This window comes from Pezoporus flaviventris, unplaced genomic scaffold (assembly GCF_033815535.1).
Source record: "Pezoporus flaviventris isolate CSIRO_AGI_PZ_B2104156 unplaced genomic scaffold, CSIRO_AGI_Pfla_v1 ptg000001l, whole genome shotgun sequence".
Lineage (NCBI taxonomy): Eukaryota > Metazoa > Chordata > Aves > Psittaciformes > Psittacidae > Pezoporus > Pezoporus flaviventris.
Genome location: NW_026892549.1, coordinates 9,963,623 through 9,987,500, shown reverse-complemented (window position 1 = coordinate 9,987,500; position 23,878 = coordinate 9,963,623). Strand labels below are relative to the sequence as shown.

Sequence of the window (23,878 nt, the reverse complement as noted above, 5' to 3'; positions counted from 1 at the left end):
GCGGTTCAAAGAGTGGTCTTTGTGTTTTTCCTTATGCTCTTTGCTAACATGGGGACTTGAGTGTTTACTTTTCCCACTGCCCTCATCCGATGAGCTATGCCTTTCAGAGGAAGAAACTTTAATTTTCATTTTCAGCTCCTCCTTACTGGCACCCTTTTCTGTGGGTGGAATTGGTATGCGGAGCTTGAGCGAGCCACCCTTTTCCTTCTTATCAGACAAATGTTTTTCAGGCTTCTCGGCGTTTGCAAGAGGAATTTTCATTTTAATAGGAGATGTGACAGAAGAACTGCTGGCTGCCTGTGGCTGCGTGTGTTTTTTATGCTGCTGTTCACTTGGAGTTGCTACATAGTGTTCTCTCACATCCAGCTCGAGGGTTTCTAGTTTGCGCTTCTCTCTGTATTTATCCAAAGACATTTTTTGAGGAATTATTACAGGAGCTGCAACTTGTCCATGGTGTTTGTTTCCCGACTTATGAGAATATTCTTGTTTGACAGTAGAATGATCAGCAAGTTTGTCAGGTCTGTGATGTACTCCGGAGTGCAACTGTAGGGATGCCCCTGGCTGGAAGTTCATATTGTACTGACCGGCAGGTAACGTCTCCTGCTTTTGAGAGTATATTTGTTCTGTCCTTGTTTGTTCTTGATGCTGAGTCCATTCCTGGTGTGATGCCAAACTGTATGAGGTACTTGGCATTCCTGTAGCTAATATTGCCAAACTTTCAGGTGCATGACTGTCTGGAACAGAAATACTTCCTGAGGTGAGAGGTACCGGTGCAGGAAATGATGTAGATGGTTTTTGGAAACTTGTGTTTGCAGCTACACCAGCAACTGTATCCACCAAAATGGAATTCTGGACCAAAGATGAACCAAGAAGCGAGTTCTCTGATACCTGCCCATCACCTTTAGGTTTCTTAGCTGCCTGATTAGCCTAAGTGTAAGGAAAGAAGTGGGAAAGCGCACAGCTTAGAATACATGTACAGTCCATTCTAATTTTGCTCAAAGGCGAGGAGAAAAGCCATTCAGGGTTTCACCCCCTCCCAACCCAGCTGCTCACTTTGTAATTCTCCTAGAAGTTCACCTCTTTTTGCTAGACACTGTCACAGGAAAACTCCTTACCCGCCAATTTCTAATTCTCTTGAGCCTGCTGGGCGTTTTCTCCAGTATCTGCAGAAACTCATGTGTTAGCTCTGGGTAGGGATAGCAAAAAGAAAAAAAGAAGCCTTTTATACATCTGACTCTATAGTAAGCAGGTTCAACTTTAAGCATTTTTCTAGACTGACAAGATTCACCATTTGCAGTACTTACTACAGGCTGCATGTGGTTCCTATTGATATTTAATACAAAAACCTTGTTAGTGTTGTCAAAAAAAAGGCCATGGTATCTCACTACAACAGACTTCCGACCCCTACATGCTTTCTGAAAAACAGGGCTGCATTTAAGATTTTGCTTCTACCCTTGCAGAATCTGGCTTCGTTAAACCAAAAATTTCAAGAGGGGCCTGTACAAGCAATAGCTCCTAAAACACACTTGCCATTCAGCTTGGGCATTCCCTGTGTGAAGTTAAGTTTCCTTTAAAGTATAAATTTCTAAGTCGCTGTTTCAGTCATTCCATCAAACTTCAGAAACAACCAGTAACACCTCTGAACAAAATAAGAGCCATCACACCCTCAAAGGACCTTATTATAAACAACAGCTTTTGATTAATTTGTGTTTGAGGCAAAGTAGCTGGCTGTGTTAAAAAGAAACAAACAAAAAACCAGCCCAAAGATGCTTGCAATTAGCATGTCCACAAGGAAGCGCTGGTCTCCAGATCAACAGCTGCAAAGAAAAATAGTTGCCACTGAAATGTAATTTTACTCACAAGCTAAAAATTAGGTACAGTCAGAATTTGAATGCAAAAGTAGGCCTCTTGCAGGTCTGGAAGGACTGGCTTCTCCACAACTCCTCAGGCAAGTTATGAACTAAGCTGCTCCTAAGGGCAAAACTGCCTCAGCCCTTTGGTCTGCCCAAATCTGTGACACACACCAGCTCCAAAAACACTTCAAGAATTGAGTGGTGTTTACTGTGAGCTCACAGCACATGTCTCCTGGGGTTTTAAAAGCTGATGCGATGCATGCTCACCAAACGCACAAACCAATAGCCAGCTGAGAAGGAAGGAAGGGTGGTGGTGTCTGAAATTACAGGTACAACTTAAAGCAGCCTGTTAACACAGGCATTTGAAGTTGGGATATCAAGCTCACCCTGCTCTGTGCCTCACATGACAGCTACTCAAGTTTTCACTTTCAAATTAGATAAATATTGCCAGTAAGAAATTAAAGCTCAGCAGAAGAAAAAAGCAGCCCATGGGGAGCTGTGCTGGGTCCTAAGAAGTGCGGAGGCCTCTGCCACTGCTCCAAAACAAGTATTTCACTCTAGAACAGCAAAGCCCTATACACAGAAAGCCCCAAGAACTACCACCTCCACTGCAGTAGCACATGCAAGCCTTAAATTCAGACTCCATTGTAGTAAGAACTATTTCAAAGGATAGTAAACCTCTAGGTATATGGTCTTCTAGGTATACACTTGCTTCTCTAAAGCAACCATTTAACCAGAGAAGAAAATACTTTACAGTATTTGAGATAATCACAAGCTACACCAAATCAACAACTGAACTGCCTTCATAAGCACAACAATTTTATGTATAGCTTTAAGAACAGTTCAGTGCCACTGAAGCCATGAATTTGGACCAATGATGTAATAAAGTGATCAGGACTGCATGAATTTGCACCAGTAGATTTCCCTCTTTCTAGTTCTAAAAAGCACTTCAAGGCAAGATGCCAACCTGCACCTAACAAAAGGTATATGGATGCCCCAGCCCATAGAAGCAAATGCAAAGGATCTTAAAACCAAGCTTGTCTTCCCAAGTTCTCCTCTCTGCTGTACCTTTCTTTCACCACAGGATCCAGTATGTGAAGTCAGCAAAACTTAATTTAGGCTTAAAGCTACGCTCTTACTATACTATGCCCCCATTTTCACATTAACAAATCCTTGAATTTCAAGATGTGGCAAGACAGTCCTACTTACCATCTAGTAATTCTAGAGTAACTGAAGGATCTACATATTCCCACCAGTGTTTTCCATCAGTTGATACCGGAATCTCCCAGTTGGACCACTTGCAGGCCAAGTGAATGCACACACATGCTATCACTGTGGGCTTGTACTGAAGACAGAACGTGGTAAGGTGAAGACTGTTGTACAAATTCCGTAATGAGGAACCAGAGGAAATCAAACATGTAAAACAGAAAACCCAAACAAATCAACCATTAACATACAAAATAAGAGAACTTGTCAAGCAACACAGTTATACATTAGTTCATAAAATATCTTACTGTCTTAAGAAAACAAAGGGCAGGGCATTTATCTGGGAGAAAAGTTTAATTTGTTTTTACTATAAGAAGTGTGATGTACAAAAAGTAAATTTATCAGTTTTCTACTGTACTTAAGCACTAAAAAGAAGTATAATATGGTCAATTAAAATTCTACAGTAAAACCCACTCAGCTGATTATGCAGACTCTGAAAGAGACAATCAGAAGAAGTTACCCAGTAGTTCCACAAAAGCCTGGTGAATTACTTGGGGGCTTAGCTTTCACTAGGCCTGGATCTGTGATATTTGTGAACTTGCCTTCAGCCTTCAGCTGGCAGCAGCACCAAGACATTTGTTCAGTTTCTCAGTTTCATCACAGCTTTTCTTAACACCTATTTCCAATACAAGAACCTCACCCACCAGGAAATATTTATTTGGAAGAGCTGTAATAGCCAGCTGATATTGCTTAAGAACTATCTACACATAATGTAATCCTCTTAAATAAAGCTCAGAGTTGTTTTGCAAAGAGTAAATTGAAGTAATAGAGAAATCAAGACTTAAGTCTCTGATTCCACCTCAGTACAACAGGTTACATATATTGTATATATGTATACACAGTCCCCATCTGGAATCCTAGAACTTTAGATTTATGTAAGCACTCAATTTTTAAAACTAGGTATTAAGACTGTTTCTAAAAGGAAGAACATTGGACTACTACTAGTTTATCTGAAAAGAGAGATCAGCTAGTTGAAAAGATCTTAGGCCCACTACAATTTTATAAGTTAAGATTCGATCAATATATTTAAAGTTAAGAGAAAACTGCCATTAACTACAAGTGTAAACTAGAAATAGTTTTGTACTTACCAAGACGCTCGGATTTCTAGGTTAAGTTTTGTAATCTTTAGCTGCTATTCAGGCTACCACTTTTAGACTTATGCACTCACAATCGAGAAAAATGTCATCAGAAAGCACCACTACACTTCTCATTGTGCATTTAACCCCTCTGTGCCATCAGGCCCTTGTACAATACACCGCACTGCAAACAGGAAGGTACCACCACTGTAGATGGCCCAGTCTCCTGCTGCAACAAGGGTAAGACACATGTAGGGGGCCCTGCAGTAAAGGAAGCTATAGTGTGCTACAACAGTGCAACAAAGAGGTTCAGGATAACAACCTGTTGGTAGCCATGAAATAGGATGTCTGTGCCAAATCCTTGCTTGCTGTAAGAAAAGAAAAATGGAGAGATTAAAGATCTGTGCTAACTTGTCAGGTTCACTCCAAAATTAAAGCAGTTTTACCTTCCAAAAAGCACCACTTGGTATTTCCACAGAATTGATCTGAATGTAGCTAACTAGCCTTTAAAATAATAATTTCTGAGATACTGAAGAGGCCATTATATTTGGTAACTGAAGATGGACTGGTCAATCCACTCGCTGAACATCCCCTGTACAACCCACAGAATAGTTTCCTTTTGCTTATCTGACCCCCAGACACCTCACACACAAGTGCAGGCTCTTCTAGGCAGCCCTGCTTCCCACCCTCAGTAACAGATGACCCCTAGCACAACCCTGAACCGCAGTCAGTAAAAGCCAATTCACAGCACAGTGCGTGTTCTGCTCTTGAAGAGGAGCATGGCAGGATAGTGGAAGAACACCCCTTCAGCACCTCCCCCCAAACAGCCACATCTCTCCCCAGAGCCTTACACCATAGCAGGCTCCCAAGATAGGTGGTAAAAATTTAAATGAGTTTAATTAAGAGCACCAAACTCAGAACATTTTGTTCCATGTTTGTTAAACCTATGGCAAAGCTCCAACAGGAAATAAACATCTTCATTTAGTTACAGTCAAGTTAAAAAAGAAACCACACAAGACTGCAATGTGCCAGAAAGGAATAGCTAATGGCTTCGGCTGTTGCAGCCCTCTAGCACTGACCCCAAAGCTCCTAACTAAAGTACAACTTACTGTAACATGCATATAATGGAATAGCTGGGCACAAGGGGTTTAACTGAAGATTGAACGCAGCCTTCATTGAATTCTGACTTTGACACTATCACTTGAAACCAGTGCTACCTGCAGAAAGCGCATTGTTGAATTTCATGTCAAAGGGAGTATTATTAAACGTTTATTTCAATAAGAATCTTTCCACAAAGGTAGAGAAAACCTGCAATGGCTTCGAAAAATTTAGTTTTTAAAAAGTGGTATTAAAGATGTGATTTAACTTCTCACGATTGCCAAGAAGTAAAAATCAGATTTGTTTTTATGCTACCCAGCCAGGCAGTGCCACCATCTGAGAAGAATGTGGACGTAGCAAGGGAACAGGATCCGTTCCTACACACATAATACATTTGTGTGTAGGAACTACAATCCATAATAATCAAAAGGTGAACTGATGATGCGACAGTGCTATACGATAATATTTAGTCTGCAAATGATAATGGTAATTGCATGCCAGATTACCATGGAGATCAACCTTCTCCTCTCCCTCCCATCACAAAAATGTAAGGCAGTATCACCAAAAAGTGAAATGAAACTATTGTAACAAAACAAATGAAAACACAGAAGGGTTGACTAAGACAGAAATTGATGTCTTGCTCTTCATTTTTCAAAGTACTGTTTAAAGTCTCTTCAATGATTTCTATATTCTGTAAAGTGACAACAGGTTTGAATCAAGGGACTGGACCAAAAAGCACCTCTACTCTCACTGAAATGTCCCTTTTGAACAAGGAAGAAAAGCAGATGCCAGAAAACTTCTATTTAACATCAGCTTGAAAGTTGAGTAAATCAACACACATACCTGGAAGAAAAGAATCACATCTTGAAACACACATTTTCACCTCAATCAAAAATTAATGTGCTAAATACCTTACCTATACTACAAGCAGTATGATACGTTTTCATATTTACAGCTAAATAATCATCATTGCTAAAACCAGTGAGGAATTTCAGCTCACAACTAAAGCCTATGGTAACACAAAGCACAACTGAAAAGATCCATTTCAAACTCTTCTTTTACATTTAAGGACAGCTTTGGTTTAGTAGAATCTATAACTAAAATTAAAGCTCATGAATTTCGGTTCATATATTTTCCTTTATAGTGGTGGAAAGTGCATCTCCTAATGAAAATTATCTCGAAGAAGAGGCCAAAACAAGACAGCAGAGCTTCTCTGTCACAACTTATAAGCTGCAGGACTGATGACTATGATGCCAGCCATTAATAATCAGTTCTATATATGATTTAAAACACCCACCCTGTCTTACTGCAGTAACTTCTGAAGAGTGATTTAAAACACCCACCCTGTCTTACTGCAGCAGAAGCAACCATACGGCAGAGGAGTACTCAAGTAGTAATCAAGATTTTTGAAACAGCAGCTGTCCAATACACCTTCCCAAAGGCTACTGTCTCCAAGAAACTCCCAGTGGAAACCAAAATGCTCTTTATTAGGCGTAGCCACACAATTCAACCAGTTCAAATTCTGAATCTTTTCTTCAACACCAGGTTATCTTGGATCTTGAGATAATCATGGAAATGCGATTGCCATGTCACCCTTAGGAAGGTGGTAGCTGGCTACGCCTAGGACCCTGACAACATACATACAACATTCTCTGGAAAGAGGGGCCTGCAGATAAGCCAGTCTGCATCAGAAGAAAGCTTGCTGAGGTCCATCTGGGCAAAAGGAAAAAGGCTCTGAACAGAGGAATGCTGGTGGATGCCTGTTGTATCTGGAAAGGGCAGGAGGAGGCCATGGTGTCGGCATTCAAGTCTGAGCAGTCCTGGTGGCTTTGCTTTCTTGAAAATACTTAAACCTCGGGAACAGGCCTGAAAAATCCCGAGGTGAAAGTTCAAAATGTGAAGGCCGCCTGTAGCACTGCTGGAGTGCAGCTGCTGTTTAAGATCTTTCCACACCACTCAGTATACTAAGATTTACATTTTCCTCACAAGAATACCCTCTGAAAAAGCCGATTCATTTTCATTTCTTCTGCTGACTTTATCAGCCCCATTTAACCAACGGCACCTGTGCACACAGACACTACGGTATGTTTGAAGCATCTGACAGTGTTATTTCCGCAAAAGATTAATAAGGATCATGGGTGTTCAAGATACCTGATAACCTGCAGAGTAGTGAGAACAATCCTAGAATCCTTGGGATCCAATCTTCAGTTCCAAAAGAAGGCTGTGTACCAACACAGAAAAAGGAACGACTGAAGACTTCCTGAGATGGAGATGAGGATACAGATTCCTCTTCTTCAAGTTCCATGAGAAGCAGTCGGGGAACAAACCAATTTGCACCAGAGCTGACGAAGACCATGCCATGGTCTCAGTACTAGGGCAGTTTCATTGCTGATCACTGAACTAGCATTCAAGCCAGTAAGGTAGTTTGATACCAGAACAGTTTTTGGTGTTTTGGTGTTGGGCTTTTTGTTTTTATTTTCTTTTTTTCTCTCTTCAGCACCAACCATCCTTGGTTGAAGCTTGCTGACAAGCCTTCACAGATCCACTGCCTCCAGATTCCTTAGAGGACCTGTGGGATCCTAAGGAATGATGGTCCTGTCTCCTCTTCTCAGTCTCTTGACACTGAGGAAGAATGGTGCAGAAAAAAGACTGAGCCCATTCTCCTTTTCTACTATACTGACCAAACTGAAAAAAATGGAACAATTTCATCAACCCACGAATCTTTGAAAACTAGAAGAAATAATTAGATACCTTGCACCTGAACATTATGAGTCATATATCCATCCAGTCACCCCTTATCTGCAATGATGTGTGATGTCTAACACTACACCTTCAGAAAGGCTTTCAATCTTAGAGATGATGAATTCAACTTTTTCTTTACTTGCACGTCGAAATTATTATGTTTATTTGCACCAATTCCCACTTACTAGTTCATCTTCAGCTTCCAGCAACTGATTCTGGTATGTCATTACAAGACTAGGCAGTCTTCTGACAAAGGACTTGGCTGAATCTCTTGAGCACCACCACCAACTGAACATGGTTTGTTTTTTGTTCTTTTTCCATTTTGTTTTTAAAAGGGGAAGCTTACAGATTAATACAGGTAACAGTGACAGCATAAAGCACATTATGCTGGATGCCAGACAACAAAAAGTGATACAGAGAATCAGCCGTCCTCTTAGCCACTTCAGTTTAGGCAGCCAAAGGGCGTCTTCTCACCACGTGGCAACTCAGTGCACACATGCTAAGGTAAAATCTTAAGTATACTTGCATACCTCAGCTAACCTTGCTGCCTCTCTTGATACTTAAATAGCCCTGTTACATTCCTCCCTTCCTTCTCTCCCTGAACATAGAGCTGGGAGGTTTTAATCAAAACAGTCCTGGATAAGTTCATCATGTTCAATAAGAAAGGTACTTCTGCTTTTCTGAAATAGTGCTTTTCGTTCATGAAGACATGTTACCAGAACTGGTTGAAGACATGTTACCAGAACTTGGATTTCATTTCAACTTCCCAGGGAATCCCTTTAGCACTAAAGGTTTAACACTGACAAGTCTCAGATACATTTTTAAAGCTTCAGGACTTGAGATCTAAGTGCTGCACCTCCTCACAACAACATACTGTCCACTAAATAGATGTCAAGAGATAGAGACCTAAAATCATACCACCACATCTTTGAAGATCTATCACTGTGCCCACAAGCCCATCTCTTTATTCACTCAATATATAAGACTAATGTTCCATGGCAATTATTCTCTACTTGCTTGACTTGCATGCAGGACTACGGATTTCACGCTTAATGTTTTTAATTTAGGGATTTTTTTTTTTTTTTTTTTTAAATATGAGGTACTCGAGTCCTGGGAACCCCTAGGAAGGGCATAGGCTGATAAGAATCCCATATGCTTACACACATAACAAGGAGCACACCTACTGAAGTGAGCAGGCTTTCAAGCCTCAGCTGCATTTACATTCACTTTGTACCAGTTCTGGAGGTACATGGATTCCAGCCCTCACTGGAGTCTTCAGACTTCAAGACTTGATATAATCATAGAATAGTTAGGGTTGGAAAGGACCTTAAGATCATCCAGTTCCAACCCCCTTGCCATGGGCAGGGACACCTCACACTAAAACATGTCACCCAAGGTCTCGTCCAACCTGGCCTTGAACACCACCAGGGATGGAGCATTCACAACTTTCTTGGGCAACCCATTCCAGTGCCTCACCACCCTTACAGTAAAGAACTTCTTCCTTATATCCAATCTAAACTTCCCCTGTTTCAGTTTTAACCCGTTACCCCTTGTCCTATCACTACAGTCCCTAATGAAGAGTCCATCCCCAGTATCCCTACAGCCCCCTAATTTTAGAATTCTAAGTATTTTGTTAATCTCTGCTGACACTAAATATTAGCATTAAAATGTCAAACTTAAAAATCAGCATGTACCTTCAATATATGAATTTTGTCAGTACACAGAAGTAGCATAACAAAGGAAAAAGGTGAACTGCCTTAGAGGGGTATCTACCCTTGACTAGAAGAAATAACTTTTGTGTAGCAGTATGCTTTTCTCCTAGTACATTCAAGTCAAATACATTTTCTAATGTGGAGATCCTGATGCAGCTAAAAAATACCACCTGCACCCCTCCCCACAGCCCCCAAAACCAAGCAGAAGGGCAGGGGCTCACACAAAACAGTGAAATCTGTGCTTATATTTATACTGACCAACAGCTAAAAAAATCCAAAGTAAAACCATACATGGCTGCTCATGTAGACTATTGAGACTTCAGGTGCAATTAGATTTATGCACCGAATCACAACCAAATCTGGACACAGAACAAAAAATTATTATCTTATAGCAACAATAGCAATAAAGCTACCTTATATGCAAATAAGTAACAGCACTAGTTCTGCTCAGAATCAAACTCTGAAGACACTACACCAGTAAGCTACTTTAAAATGAGAGAGACCTTTCCTTCAAACAAAAATTTTAACTCTAGAGTTACTACAGAACAAATCTAGTTTATCTGATGAAGCCGTACCTAACTTTCCTGTATTTTATGGGGGGAAGGGATGGGAAACCCACAAAAAACCCTCTGAAGCACTTAACTTTACATTTTTCACTGCAAAACCAGGTAATGACTAACAACCATGGTCTAAGCATTTCCAAACACTTTTTAATTAAGGAACATAATTAAAGTGAAAAGCTTAATTTAGGTGCTTTGACAACCTATTCCTTTTTTTTTTTAAAGCTCTAAAGGAAACCAATTTAAGAAAACACAATAAAAAATGTTAAAGAACTAAACAGATTCCTGGCCAGAGTCACATTAATGAGCTCTATACAAGTCAGAGGATATGATTATTTAACAAAAGGTTTGGGGTTTTGTGCTACCACCCAAAATAGTAAGTACACCCTGCTCAGAAAAACAATTAGTCACATCTTTAAGTATTTGCATGTGATAGCACACCTACTATGCACTTTATCCCTCTCCATTACCTAAAAAGACTTGCTAAACAGAAAACAAGCATTAGCCATCAACAAACATGCAGTCTAAACTTCACTTGGTAAAACTATTTCAGAGTGAAAATAATCAACCCAGAACAATACTATTCCACTACTAACTGTTTCTGTCATCTGCGAAAACATGGAACAGACATTATTAAAATCAAAGCTAATGAAAGCAAAAAAATTACAAAGGACAGAGATCTGGACTCTATCAAACTCTAAAGGTTAAGATGAAACTTTTAGTAATTAGCTTAAAGCAAACTTTTTAGATAACATAGATGTTAAAGATCGTATTAGAACAGCAACACCACATTTTACTAGAAAGATAAAAAAAGGACTTACAGAAGCCGTTAAAAGTCACTGACCTCTCACTAATTGTGTACATTTCACAACATCTGTGTGCGGATGTTCAATGGTAATTTCAAAACCTGAAGGGTTATGAATACATTTTAGAATTATATATTTGCATCTGTAAAATAAAAACCCAAACCCCTTTTGTTTCCCCCAAGCCCTAAAATACTTGCTTGCTAAGCCTCTGCACTGCAGATCAAGTAACACTATTTAACTGCCTTTTATTCTGCACCCTTTCATACTTTTGAAAGGGAGATGGTAGAGCCACTTCAAGATCAATTAGTAAAATATTCTTTCAGTAATCTTAAATTATATATATATATCTCCCTGGAAGATACTGTATTTTTAAAGTTGAACATATCCAAATAGTTTCTAGCACATTAGGTTGTCAGTAAAAGCATGTGTGCACACACTTCAATCACTGATTTCTGGGACTTAAACATGTCACATCTATGAAATTACAAATTAAGTCAACTTGTAGGTCAGTGACTTAAGAAACCTTTATGTGTTTATGACACTATTTTAAGAACGAGGTCAAACAACACACTCAAAGTGGTATTTAACAATATCTGAGTAAGTCAGTGTTCTCAGGCTTGCCCAGCTGTAATTATCTCTAGTTAGGTTACTTTAAAGCCATAACAGCTTCTTATCAGAACATTCCATTTAAAATTTTGGAAACACCGGAATCCATTAAATGGTTACACTATGACTTGTGATGTTCAGAGGTAGCAATCCTGCTCAATTATGTAATTTTCTACAGAAGGCAAATTGGGAAGAGCACTTGGTATAAAGCTCTTCCCAGTTGCTATAGTACATTACCTCACATGAAGGAATATCAAGGTAGTTACTACTTTGGAGTAAAATTTATCTGGAAGGGTGTATATTTCTACTCCACCAAGCTGTCAGAAACATCAAATTACAAGTACAGATACGCTTTTTTTTTTTTTTTTAACCCTAAATGAATACAACAGAACTGCTAACATGAAACTAAATTCACAGGTCGGAAGTTGTATGCAAAATAGTAGAATTCTAGTGTACAAACAGCACAATCAAAATCCAGTTACTTAGGTCCCATTACTTCTTCATGGTAAGTCTGGCTGAACAGGAGAGATTTAGAAAGACATACCTAAAGTTTGAAGCATTATTGTTTCAAGTATAACCAGCTCTTGGGCCTGCTGAAGGTATGCCTGAAACAAATAAGCAAAAAGGTCACGATGTAGCTATGCATTGTCTCAAGATTTTAATTATACACTTCTTATTTGAATACTGGTACTAGCAACACAAGGTAAGACCACTACCCAGCCCAGTTAAAACCAACTCCCAACACTTCACTGAGGTAATACTTTCTTTTACCTGTGTAAGGAGCCTAAATATCTTTCACAGCAAGATTTCTTTAGTCTGGATCTTATATAATCTATTCTAGCAAAAGAATTCTGGGAGGAGAGCCTGGGAGTGCTGTTAAGAATTGCTAAGGCTTACCAATTCTAATCCATTCAACTATCTCTAGGCAGTTATCCGTTTTACAAATACTTTAAAGTACAGCTGGGTATACTCAGTTGGCCTGTGTTAAGCAAACAGGCTCAGATGCACATATATATATATACACACCCAAACCAAAATTTATACACCTCATTCTGAGAGCTGGGAGCATAGCAGAGGTGTTCAAATACTTTCATATGTCAGCTGAGGCCCAGCAGGTTGTAACAAGCTCAGCTTGATCTTCAAGATGAACAACTCTAGTGCATTTTCACAGTACTTCCTCTTATGTTTGGCTTCAGGATGAATAATCTCAGGAAAGAACATATGAACTATAAAGTATGTGGAAGTGTACAAACTTTGGCAAATGAAAGGAAGACCAGTATGTAGCAGAAGCAGCAGCAGATGAATACAGACAATGGTGCAGTGAGCCACTAGCTGAGAAAGACAGGGTTCTGAACTCCTCCCTGCACAAACTGTGTGATTTATGGAACCATGCGTAAAACCTCTTACATCTTAAAAACAATGCAAGTTCAAGATGAAATAATCTCTTCAAGTTTCATAACACAAATCTTCGAGACTTAAGTAAGTTATATTAATACAAAAGACTTAAATGGCGTAATAGTAAGTTTTTTTCTAGTTTGCAGACAGCAATAATCCAGTTGAGACAATACAACATATCATTAGATGAAGTGTCATCTGCTTATCTGTAAAACCGTGACTTCCACCTACATCGCTTTTTGTATCCAGTTGTGGCTCTTGAGGATGAAGACAGGCATTTACCACTTTAATAACATGTTCAAGTTTCCGTGGCTGTTCTTCCACTTTTGCAGCCAAAAACAATGCCGTAGGAGATATTATCTAAAGAAAAAAAAAAACGCAAATATATATGTATTTATTCAAACATTTTACAAATAGGACTTGAATTTTTTCAAAATGAGAGCCTAAACTGATAGTTAGAAAAGGTTTAAGAAACTGGGCTTTTTTCTTTTTACTTTTTTTAAACAATTCTGAAATCATGTAAGGCAACACAAAATAGCAACACAAAATAAACAGTCATGTTTTATTTTATAACTGATGTAATCCTCTCGACAGCACAGGGAAGGAGTAGCATGTATGTTAAATTACATTTGTGAGTAAGAGGTCTGAGATCTAACTAATTCTAGTACCACATGAAAAGAACAGATTTGGTTCAGAAGATTTGGTCATACTAGAACAAGCTGTTTCAGGTTAAATATACTTTGTGAGAAAGTTCACCCAATTTCTTGCACAGTAGTGAGCCATTACAGAGTCTTTTTTGTAAAAGATCTGCTGGCATTTGATTCTCCTAAAAAGTGAGAAACTTTGCAGAGATCTTTATTAAAAGCAGCTTGTTACATGAATACAGGTTGGATAAGTAAAAGCTAACTCTCAGAAACTTTACTATATACCCAGCAGTATCTGGAGAACAAAGCACAAGGGTTAAACACCAGTTACAATAAAGACTACAAATTACATTCAAATAAGAAAAACTTTATGAAACTCTAGGTGTCACAAGACAGCAGCAAAGCACCCATTAGCATTTCAGCATCACCTAGGAGTTTACTATGAAGTAGTTTTGATGCTTTGTTGTCAGCTAGAACAACTGACATACATAAATACAGCTCATAAAGAATCAGGGTTCTCTCTGTATGCAAAAGTTGCCTATGTTAAACAGGAATGAAGATGACAGCAGAAATCTTCATACAGACATGAGCAGATTAAACTGGTTAAACTTTAGCCAGGATAAAGCATTTATTCAAGGACTGAAATAGCTGCTTGTTGAGTATTTAATTAGTGCACAGTGTAAGCACTGCAGGTATTGGATTTCTCATTCATTGCCCAAATAGAACTAGACTGAATGAACTGAATAGCAGACATACTCCCCCTTGGAGTGAGAGAGATTTTTTTTTGAGGGGGGGGGATGGCGGAGGTGGGGGGTGGTCAGCAAGCAGCCCTTTGAAACATTTGGTATAAAAATTTGCAGCATCTGAAAAACTGCAGCAAATTAGCATTGACCACATAAGTAATGACACTCCTGGAGCTGTCAAATGTATTGAGGGAGTACTTTTTGCCTCCTTAAATCACTTCGAAATGTCCAGTTGGATCTTAAGTAAAACTTTTAAGTTGGCAGACTAGAGGAAAACGGACACTCTTGGAAGGTGATACCCTTTGATGCTAAGAAATACGCCATGAAGAAATCTAATATGCTAAAAAATACTAAACCACCCAAACCAAGTCTCAGGGAACAAATTCTTCCACAAAGGAGACAAAAGACCTGCTTTCTTTTCAAGAAGTTTGTAACTTAAGCTTTACCAATGAATGAAATAAAAACCTGAAGTCATATTAACACTGTCATTTAAGACTTCTGATGATTTTTGAGAAGTTCCTATTCACATCATCTGAAGTAACAATGTGAAATTCAGGGAGGAATTCCCTTTGCTAGGGACATATTATTTGAAATAAGTCTCACTTATGCTGGGAAATGAACTTCCGAACACTAAATGGGACAGAAAGGCTTTCTGAAGTTCAGAAAGCTACAGTATCAACAGCTTTGAAGTGTTAGAAGATGCAGATTATACACAGTAGCACACACATGTATGAAACAACATATGCAAGCCATATAAAGGATATTTCACAGAGGAGACAAACCTTCCTTCAGCCCAGTAATGTAAAACCCAATGCAAATCTCTCTCATTCATATTTGTTTCATCCAGCTAAGCCCAGTGTGCTTCAGTGACTTAGAGCAGGCATAACTGAGGAAGGGGTCTGAGGCCAGCACCTCCTCCACAAGGGCCAGCCTAAAAGGAAGGATTAGTTTCACAGACATAATCCTGAGCTTCTGGGAAAAAACAGATTAGGAGACGGAGCCAAGAAGCCAGAAAATGACAGAGAGGAAAGGAAATTAGGAAAGTTTAAGAATCAACAATTACGAACAAACAAATTTGACAAGAGGACGATGGACAGAAACAAGGAGGCAGCGGTATTAATGGAAGGCACCAGAGACTAGAACTGGTTCAATTTTATTTTTTTAAACAATGAGGCTGACCACCGTGGACTGAAAACTAAGACACAATATAGGAATCAACAGCACTGTGGGCAATGAACTGTTGCTCCCTGCTGTTCTCTCCATCTCTCTAGCCTTACCATCCCCACCAAGCATCACAACCAAGTCCAGACCCTTGCTTTGTATGTAAGTTTAATTCAAACACATCCTAACACAAGGTCTATTTCTGTGCAGCTTGCGGGTACAGTTACACATACATGGAATTTTCACAATTTAACTTTCTGAAGAATCAACTTCCAACAATTACCATGCCTAGAAATATTTCCATTTCACAAAGACATTATTCGAACCAAGCCACCAGTACCTGCACAATTAAATCATCAGCAAATTCTCTCTCACTATTATTATATGTCTGACTACACTGAAGTTTTACTTCATTCCAAAAAAAACCACCTTCTTCATCAGAATGACTTCAGGTTATCTTTCAATTTATCAAAACAGATCCATTCTCACCGAGAAGTCTCCACTCAATTCCTGATATCTAAGAACTTACATAAAGCACAGTTTTGGAGGCTGATTTAAATCAAACTGATTAACTGGCACTCTGGATCATCAGAAATTTTTGTGCACCCCAATTACCTATTTCCTTAAACAAAAAAACAAACAAACAAGCAAACAAAAAAGAGAAGCATTGGCTTCTGGCCAAAGAATTTCAGGTCTCTCTCTTGTCTAGGATGAGGGTTTGCATTCCCAGTTTAGAGCAGGTTGGTATTTTTGCCTTCCATAGCATTTATGCCATATAAAATTTCAGATTTGGCATGCATACAGTCCTCAGTGAAGACAGCACACCTGCTAAATGTATAACTGGCAGTTACTCAAATGCTTTCATTCCTTTCCAATTCTCAAAAATAGCAGAAAAAGCAAAACAGAATAAAGAAGTAAAATTAAAAGACACAGACCTGACAAAACTGTAAGCTTCCTATATATAAGCATCTGCATTTGACATAAACCTAAATAATTCGAAGAAGTTATCTACCATGCACCCAAAACACTTTAAACTTTTGAGAAGTATCTTCAGAAGATCACATGTGATTATGAAATCCCATTTTTACTAGCTGAGAATCGCAGAAACCAAGTCCTACTGAAACAGAAAAAACAAAACATAAGAGCCTTATTATCACAGTCCAAGAGCGTTATATGGCAAGTTCTACTGGTGTGACACAAATCCCTTTTTATTTAAAAAGTACAAGACATATTGTAAAAAGCATTATAATGAAGGCACTTGGAATAATCTCAGAATACAGCTGCAGCACGTATTTTCCATGAATTCCCTTTTCAACACAAGTATTAGTACATTTTTAGACTTGATAAAAATTAGCTTAAGATGTTAAGTGGTTCCAGTCTATGATACATGTTTTCAAGTGTGAACACAAAGAGTTGCAAGGTTTTGGGTTTGTTTTTTCTTTTAATTATAGCCAGGAGCTCACACTGCATAAAAACAGCAGCTATACTAAATTCAAAGATCAAAACTAGAACTGAAGTGCCCAAAACAGCCTCACTAAAACTTGGGGTATATTATGAAATTTTTAAGAACTTTGCATAACTGCAAAGTCAACTGTTCAATACTGCAATCTGGACAGGGAACAAGAGACAGGAAAGGAATACAGAGAGACAGAAAACAAAATAACCCTCCACACAACCCACCTACCTTGCACTTGAGGGAAAAAAATGCCTCCTGCAGCCTTCTTTAGGGACTTTACAAAGTTCCACTGCACATCATACAAAAACCACCTTGAGATTAACAAGTGTATTTCCAACTGGTTGTTTGGTATTCCACATGGCTTTTCTAAAGATCATACTTAAAAATACAGCTACCATTTTGATGCCTTACCTCTCATTTCCAGCATACCAAGGATTTCCCCCCCTTCTCTGCTTTTCAAATCACAGTGTATTGAAGAGCAAGGCTCTAAAAGAGGTATTTGCTATAGAATAGCATCAAACACACTAAGTACTATGGAAACAGTATTTCCAGAGGAATTTTAATTTCAAGATATCTTAAAGTCTAAGTTAGGCTAGGAATTCCTATAGAAAGCCAGCAAGTTCCCTCCCCACCACGATATTAGTACTGACTAATGTCATACTCAGTGAATCAAAGTTACTATGCCCTGGTCAACAGTAATGTAGAAAGAATAATTTGTACTACTGCTGAAGAAATTCACAGTAGCTCCTGAAATGTCATGTGCATGGCAAGGGAAAATGAGTAGTCAGGGCACCTAATTCTGCCTAATTTCTTCTCAGTAAGGCAAGTTTCCACCCTGTTACTGGGGCACAGCAACCTTGCAAGGTCTTAATCTGCTTTGACTGCAATATCAAAACCTCAATACATTCTTCTTTGCACCTAAATGTATGCACTTAGTAGAAAGCCCCCTGGAATTCAAAAGCTGCTTGCTAGCCCACAGTAACTGCAAAAATAGGGATATTCAGTCATTAAAGCAGCAAACAACACATTCAGAATGAACCCAGACTACATTAACTGCTATGTGCACCCCTGTGGCTCTACAGATTGAAGATGCTGTTGGGACTTCTGTTACCTATTCACAGCTGATTCAAAACCTTGAAAGCCTGTAAAATGGTTTAGCAATAACACCGAATTAAAAATATAAAGAAAACAGCTATTAAGTAAATGACCTTCCACTAGAAGATCTGTTTATTAACAACTAAGTGCACATGACTTACACATAAGACACAGGCGTGTGTTTGTATAACCCAGCAATTGCACATGGAAGTGTTTATTACTTGCCTAAAAATATTAACCTACCAATACAGCAAGAAAACAAAGGCTATATTTTTTCAGCTGGCCATCATAACGCATTCTGACTAATGGCCATCTAATTTTCTAGCCCCAGCCTTCAGATTCCTTCTTGCTATGGATAAACATGACTGCATGCACACAACAAAGAAATATTAAGAGATATACTCCATATAATGTCAAAAAAATTAGCCAGGTCTTAGTTCAAGCCTGCCAGTACCTTACTATTTAATTTCTAAGGATTAGTTTCTTCTTGCAGTGGATGAATAGTGTTACATTTTTTAGCTTGCCAAGTACTCTGGAGATTTGATAGTAAGTATTTATTACACTCCATGGCTTTTGCTTTCTCTACAGAGAGCCCACCAGATGTTTTGGAAGTATTTTAAAAGTGACTCACATTCAGTGTAAGACCACCCGTCTCTACCCTATAGAAAAATAAGAACATGCATTTGCCCACCAGTACACACACAAAGCTGCTGTCTGGCCCTATGCTCACCAAGAACTACACAAAGTAATCCAGCAGGAATCTGTTCTATCAAGTGCTAACTTGCAGTACACTCACCTTCAACATATTTTAATAGTATTACCTAAGAATTAATTTACCAATATACTTTCCTTCTCTTGTAATAGCTGCAATTTCTATGGCACTCAGCAATTACATAGCTTACTTGTGAATTTTAAGATTCATAAATGTAACTTAAGGCAGAGTTTTCATAACAAGGGCACTGCGTATCCAAAGACTACTGGGCCTCCAGTTCCAAGTGACCAGCATTTTCCAGTGTCTTGTGAAAACCCAAACAGAGCAGCTGAAGCTTCTTGCTGCCTAACTCTACCCTAGATTCCCAGATGACAGCACAAACAGTAACCTAGCAGGCAACACACCTAACACAAGTCCCAGCTACAGCAGCTCTATACAGTGAGCTCTTCACTTCAAGCAGCTCTGCCTGTATCAAGTCTGCAAAACATCCACAGGCACAGAAAACTTTGGATGCCTCACCTGATCCTCCTCCACTGGCTACAGATTCCTGCTACATGGGCCAGTACATAGAGGGAGCAGAGACGGAACAACTGCTTTACTGCCCTTACTCAATATATTACAGAAACACTTTCAAAGAGCATATTCCACCACAAAGCCCGCTGGAACTTGATCCTCATGTGTGCTACTCTTGCTCTAAAACTAGAAAGCTATTTTAGGGAAGTACATTTTGATTTATACATATATCCATTCAATACTCTGAGCTCTCTGTCACCACATATATAAAACCTACATTATAGATTTCTTCCAGTTAAAGTGCTTCAGGCTTATGCACACTTAGCTCAAGTTGTAATTAAACACTTAGCTTTTTTTACATTAAGACCTGTAACGCCGCAGTGTTGGTAACAACCTTGCTGGAAGTTTGAATTTTGCCTTAGATTTTAGACAGTAATAATTAAATACACTTCTGAAATGCACCTATAAACTAATAGCTATTTCCTAACGAATAAACACCAAATAAGACATCCATCTGCTCAGCCAACAGTGATAAATTCCTGTGAGACAAGAGAGTGATTAACATTGTAACCCACTCTGTACCTGCCCCAATTTCAGACAGTTCAAGATCTGCATGATTCTATCCCTTGACAGATCAAGGTCTGGTCTGTTCTAGACTGTAACATCTATCACAGTCTCAACCCATGAAAAGTCAAGATCTGAGAAAACTCATCCTCACTACTTAGTGATAGACCACCATTCTTATTAACTGCTCTTGCAAATTCAGTATAAAATATTGACTGAAAGTACTAAAAAAAACCAAACCAAAACCCACATCAAAACCACAGGAATCCCTAGAATATTATCAGTTTTCTAACTACTGCATCCAATACTGGCCATAAAAAAAATAACAACAACAAACCCCTGAAATTTTCAAGTTTGTATCTCAAGTTCCACACCTGTCACAAAGCCCCCCAATTACAGGCAGCGTTTTTTACTGAAGGATTCAGCTCCTCCTAACACATTCAGTGCTCAGATTCAGCATATCTAGTTAATTAGTTAAAAACAGGACAGCTGTCATTGTCTCAGCAGATTTAAAGATCTTTCTTGTCTAACATGACTTATCATCATACTGCTTAAGTATAGACTGGTTAAATGAATTTACACCATTTTTCAAGACCAGACACATAATCCATATGGATCTGTACTTAAATGTAGTATAACTGTTTGACACACCATGCTTGCACTACCACTGACTTCATTAACAAAAACGTGTGTTCCTAGACATCAGCCTTGCAAACTACAGCACATGAGCACTAGCCAGTTTCAAAGCATCTCAATGAATTCTTCACACATCCAAATCTGTTTGCTGCTGGTGCCTACTTTTTCATCTTGGTGGTGGAAAGTACAATCTAATTGCCACCAGTTAAAATAACTCACATTTGAAAAGAAGTATCATTATTCCTTCTAAACTACCAACATGAAGCAAGAATTTCTATAAACAGACCAAACTTTACAATCCAGCAAAGCAACATAACATTTGCCAGTTAGACTGCCAAAATTATGTATTATTACCACATGTAAAATCATACTTACATTTCGATTAAATTTTGTAAAGGAATGATGCATATAAAACCTGTGCATGTAAACAATTGCAGTATTTATCGTAAGCTGGGATCTGGAAGGTTAAATTAAGGAAACACTACATATTCATATTAAGAAAATTGTTTACATGGACTGAAAGTGACATACTTTCTGCATCAATCACTACTTTTAACATACAGACTTCAGCTGGAAATGAATTAAGGACGTGACATTTCAGAATTTAACTATTAACTCACTGAATGAAAATAATACTACTGAATAGAAACTCCTCACTGGGCGACATAAACTGAAATACTGTCTGGAGTGCTTTTGCTTTGGTCCAATTCAACTATTTCAGTAGTTATTAGAGGTTTTAGCCTTACGCTGATCTTTTTTTTCTCATAAATCAAATTTGATAATGGCTAACGAGGAGATGCCCATTTGAAGGAAAACGAGGCCGCAGTCAACCGGGATGTACTTCAGGAGTGCCTACACCGGCAGCAACCGACACGAACGCAGCCAGAAGGTTCGGTGCAGACCCGCCGCCTGCGCGGCCAGCCGCGACCCCGGCCTCCCTCACACGCCGACAAAGGCGGCGAAGCGGGGGTTTGGCGAGGCTCCTCCTCCCATTCTGTGCCTCACGGCCGCGGCTCCATCCCACGAGAGCGCCCTTCAGGGGCTGCCGAAGGAGTGGGGAGGGTCCCGGGGAGGTAGAGTGCCCACTCGGCCGGTAAAAGACCCCCCGCAGCCCGCCCAGGCTCCTCGCTTCCCTCAGTGCAGCGCGCGGCCAGCTCCCGCCCAGCCCCGCCGCCCCACAGGCCCTGCTCGGATACACGTTGAGGCGCTGGCCCATGTCTTGAATGAGGTTGGCCGCCTGCTGCCGGTACGAGAGCTCCTTGTCGGCCTCCACACCGCAGCGCCGCGACGGCGTGTTCTCCAGCTGCTCACGACTGAAGAACCAGCGGGACGCCGCCGAGGAACCACCGCCACCCCGCGCCGAAGAACCCACGCCCGAACCCGTAGCCGCCATGACACTTCCTCCCCCTCCCTCCGCGGCCCCGCCCGCCAGCAGGGGCGCCGCTCCCGACCCCTCCCCCCCGCCCTTCATCGCCACTCTCGCGAGAGTTAGCGCAACAGCGCGCGGTCTCCCTCACTCCTATGTGCACTGAACCATAGAGTCTCGCGGCGGCGCAGCAAGAGCGGACGCTCGGGGGGAGGGTCACGTGGCCTTGCAGGGCGGTGGCTGGCGGCCATCGCCCCACGGGCACGTGACTCGGGGAGTAACCAACCGTTGCGCCAGGGAGGGCTCCGGGGACCGGAAGTTATGGGCCGCGGCGCTTCTTCACTGGCTGGCAGCTGGTGCTGAGCGGTTGCGTTGCGGCGGGGTGCCGGAGGCGTCTGCAGCCGGGATGCGGGAGGGGGAGCTCCTTAGCTACAGGGTTTGGCGGCCGTGAGAGGGGCTGCAGCAAAGGCACCGCTCGGGCGGCGGCGCGGGGAGGTGCTGGTGCGCAGCCCTTCGCCCGTCCGGCAGGTCTGACCGTGCTAGACCTCTCCTGTGGCACCGCGCCCCTGGCGGCCTGCTGCGGTGTCTGTTTGGGATGGGGTCGCGGAGTGGCTGGTGTCTTCCTCGGAAGTTGAAGCCCGCTATCACTATGGAAGAGGCAGCAGCCGCGGGTTGCGGTTTATGTGTCCCGGCCTTCGTGGGGGGTTTCTTACAGCGGTGGGGCGCAGGTGTGGGAGGAGAGCCGCCGGCCGAGCTCCGCGCTACTGCTTTGATTGTGTTCACTTCGACTGCTAGCGTTCCGTTGTGAAGTCTGGCAGGCTGAGGCCTTTATTTAATCTATCTTTAAAGTTTTAATTATGGTGGATGAAAATGGGAGCTGCAGACCTCCCTTTTGTACTTAGCATTCGCCACTAGCACTCTGCAGTGGTCTTTTTCACCTAGGTCAACTAGTTCTTTTACAAGTTTGGTGCATATTACATACAGGGAGTTATAATCCTATACCTAGGCCCAACAGAATGTTAATAAAATACACAGCTGCATAATGAAGCATAGACAGACATGAATTGTTTGTCCTTAACCTCCTCAAAGGTAAATAAGATTTTGCATGTGCAGAGGAAATTTAACTACGAAGACTTCTGCTGGAAGTGGGATCTGATCTTTCTCTTCCTATTTCTGTGCCTTTAATAATCTTATAATGCATTGGTTTATCTCATTGTTTAAATCATTGTATAAAACTGAGGGACTTCGGGGATTCAACTGAATTTTTTTTTATTCCTTCAGAAATTGGTAGAAGAGTATTGAGAATGTTCTTGTGTATAACTAGAATTTTATGTTACCTTTGTTAATGAAAAGAACAAGGAAGATGAAGGGAAGATTATATATATCCCTGTCTTAAAAATACTTTGAGAGTAAGTAGAATCTCATTAACTATTGACAGTGCAAAATTAATATTAGTTATGCAGGGTATGCATATTAATTAATTGCCATGCAGAGCTCTGTAATCACCCAGTCAGTCACAGGCTAAGGTAATTAAATACTGGTTTTGCTATTGGAAAGGTTCCAGACCTTGGTACTCAAAAGATGTAATAGTGCCTTCTCACTGACTTAACTGTGGAATAATTAATCCAGTTCAAATGCATTGGAGGGATCACTGTGTATTTTCCTCATATCTGTTCAAGTGTGAAAATCTAATATGCCAAAGAAAGAGAATATGAGAATGAAGTTGCCTTTCTTCAGCTCTGAAATTTAATGTACATTTCAGTAGCTCAGTGCTTGCATGTAGATATTTAAATAAAAAAAGGTTAAAAGAAATCTTGTGAACCTGAGGACAGTAGCTATTGTTAAAGCTATTTTATCTAGGTCCTAGTCTCTTC

General features: G+C 40.2%; 2 protein-coding genes across 9 annotated transcripts in view; one reads left to right on the top strand and one right to left on the bottom strand.

The window, feature by feature from the left end:
* CCNT2 (cyclin T2) overlaps nucleotides 1-22,109 on the bottom strand; it is a 25,626-nt gene extending 3,517 nt beyond the window's left edge. Inside the window, exons 1-9 of one of the 8 annotated variants that reach the window (XM_061441099.1) lie at nucleotides 21,835-22,109; nucleotides 21,014-21,095; nucleotides 13,346-13,474; nucleotides 12,264-12,324; nucleotides 11,152-11,214; nucleotides 4,518-4,563; nucleotides 3,063-3,226; nucleotides 1,116-1,186; nucleotides 1-927 (exon numbers count right to left, since the gene is read on the bottom strand). The exon at nucleotides 1-927 is cut by the window's left edge and continues 3,517 nt beyond it. In XM_061441099.1, the coding sequence (XP_061297083.1) occupies nucleotides 1-927; nucleotides 1,116-1,186; nucleotides 3,063-3,226; nucleotides 4,518-4,563; nucleotides 11,152-11,214; nucleotides 12,264-12,324; nucleotides 13,346-13,474; nucleotides 21,014-21,095; nucleotides 21,835-22,109 (1,818 nt within the window). Of the gene's footprint in view, nucleotides 928-1,115; nucleotides 1,187-3,062; nucleotides 3,227-4,207; nucleotides 4,564-5,304; nucleotides 6,572-7,444; nucleotides 8,761-11,151; nucleotides 11,215-12,263; nucleotides 12,325-13,345; nucleotides 13,475-21,013; nucleotides 21,096-21,834 lie in introns of those variants that run through there. The other 7 variants (XM_061441246.1, XM_061441166.1, XM_061441496.1 and 4 more) reach the window with 7 other exon arrangements.
* Nucleotides 1-23,878, top strand: part of ZRANB3 (zinc finger RANBP2-type containing 3) — a 487,195-nt gene that overhangs the window by 95,474 nt on the left and 367,843 nt on the right. The window lies entirely within an intron of this gene.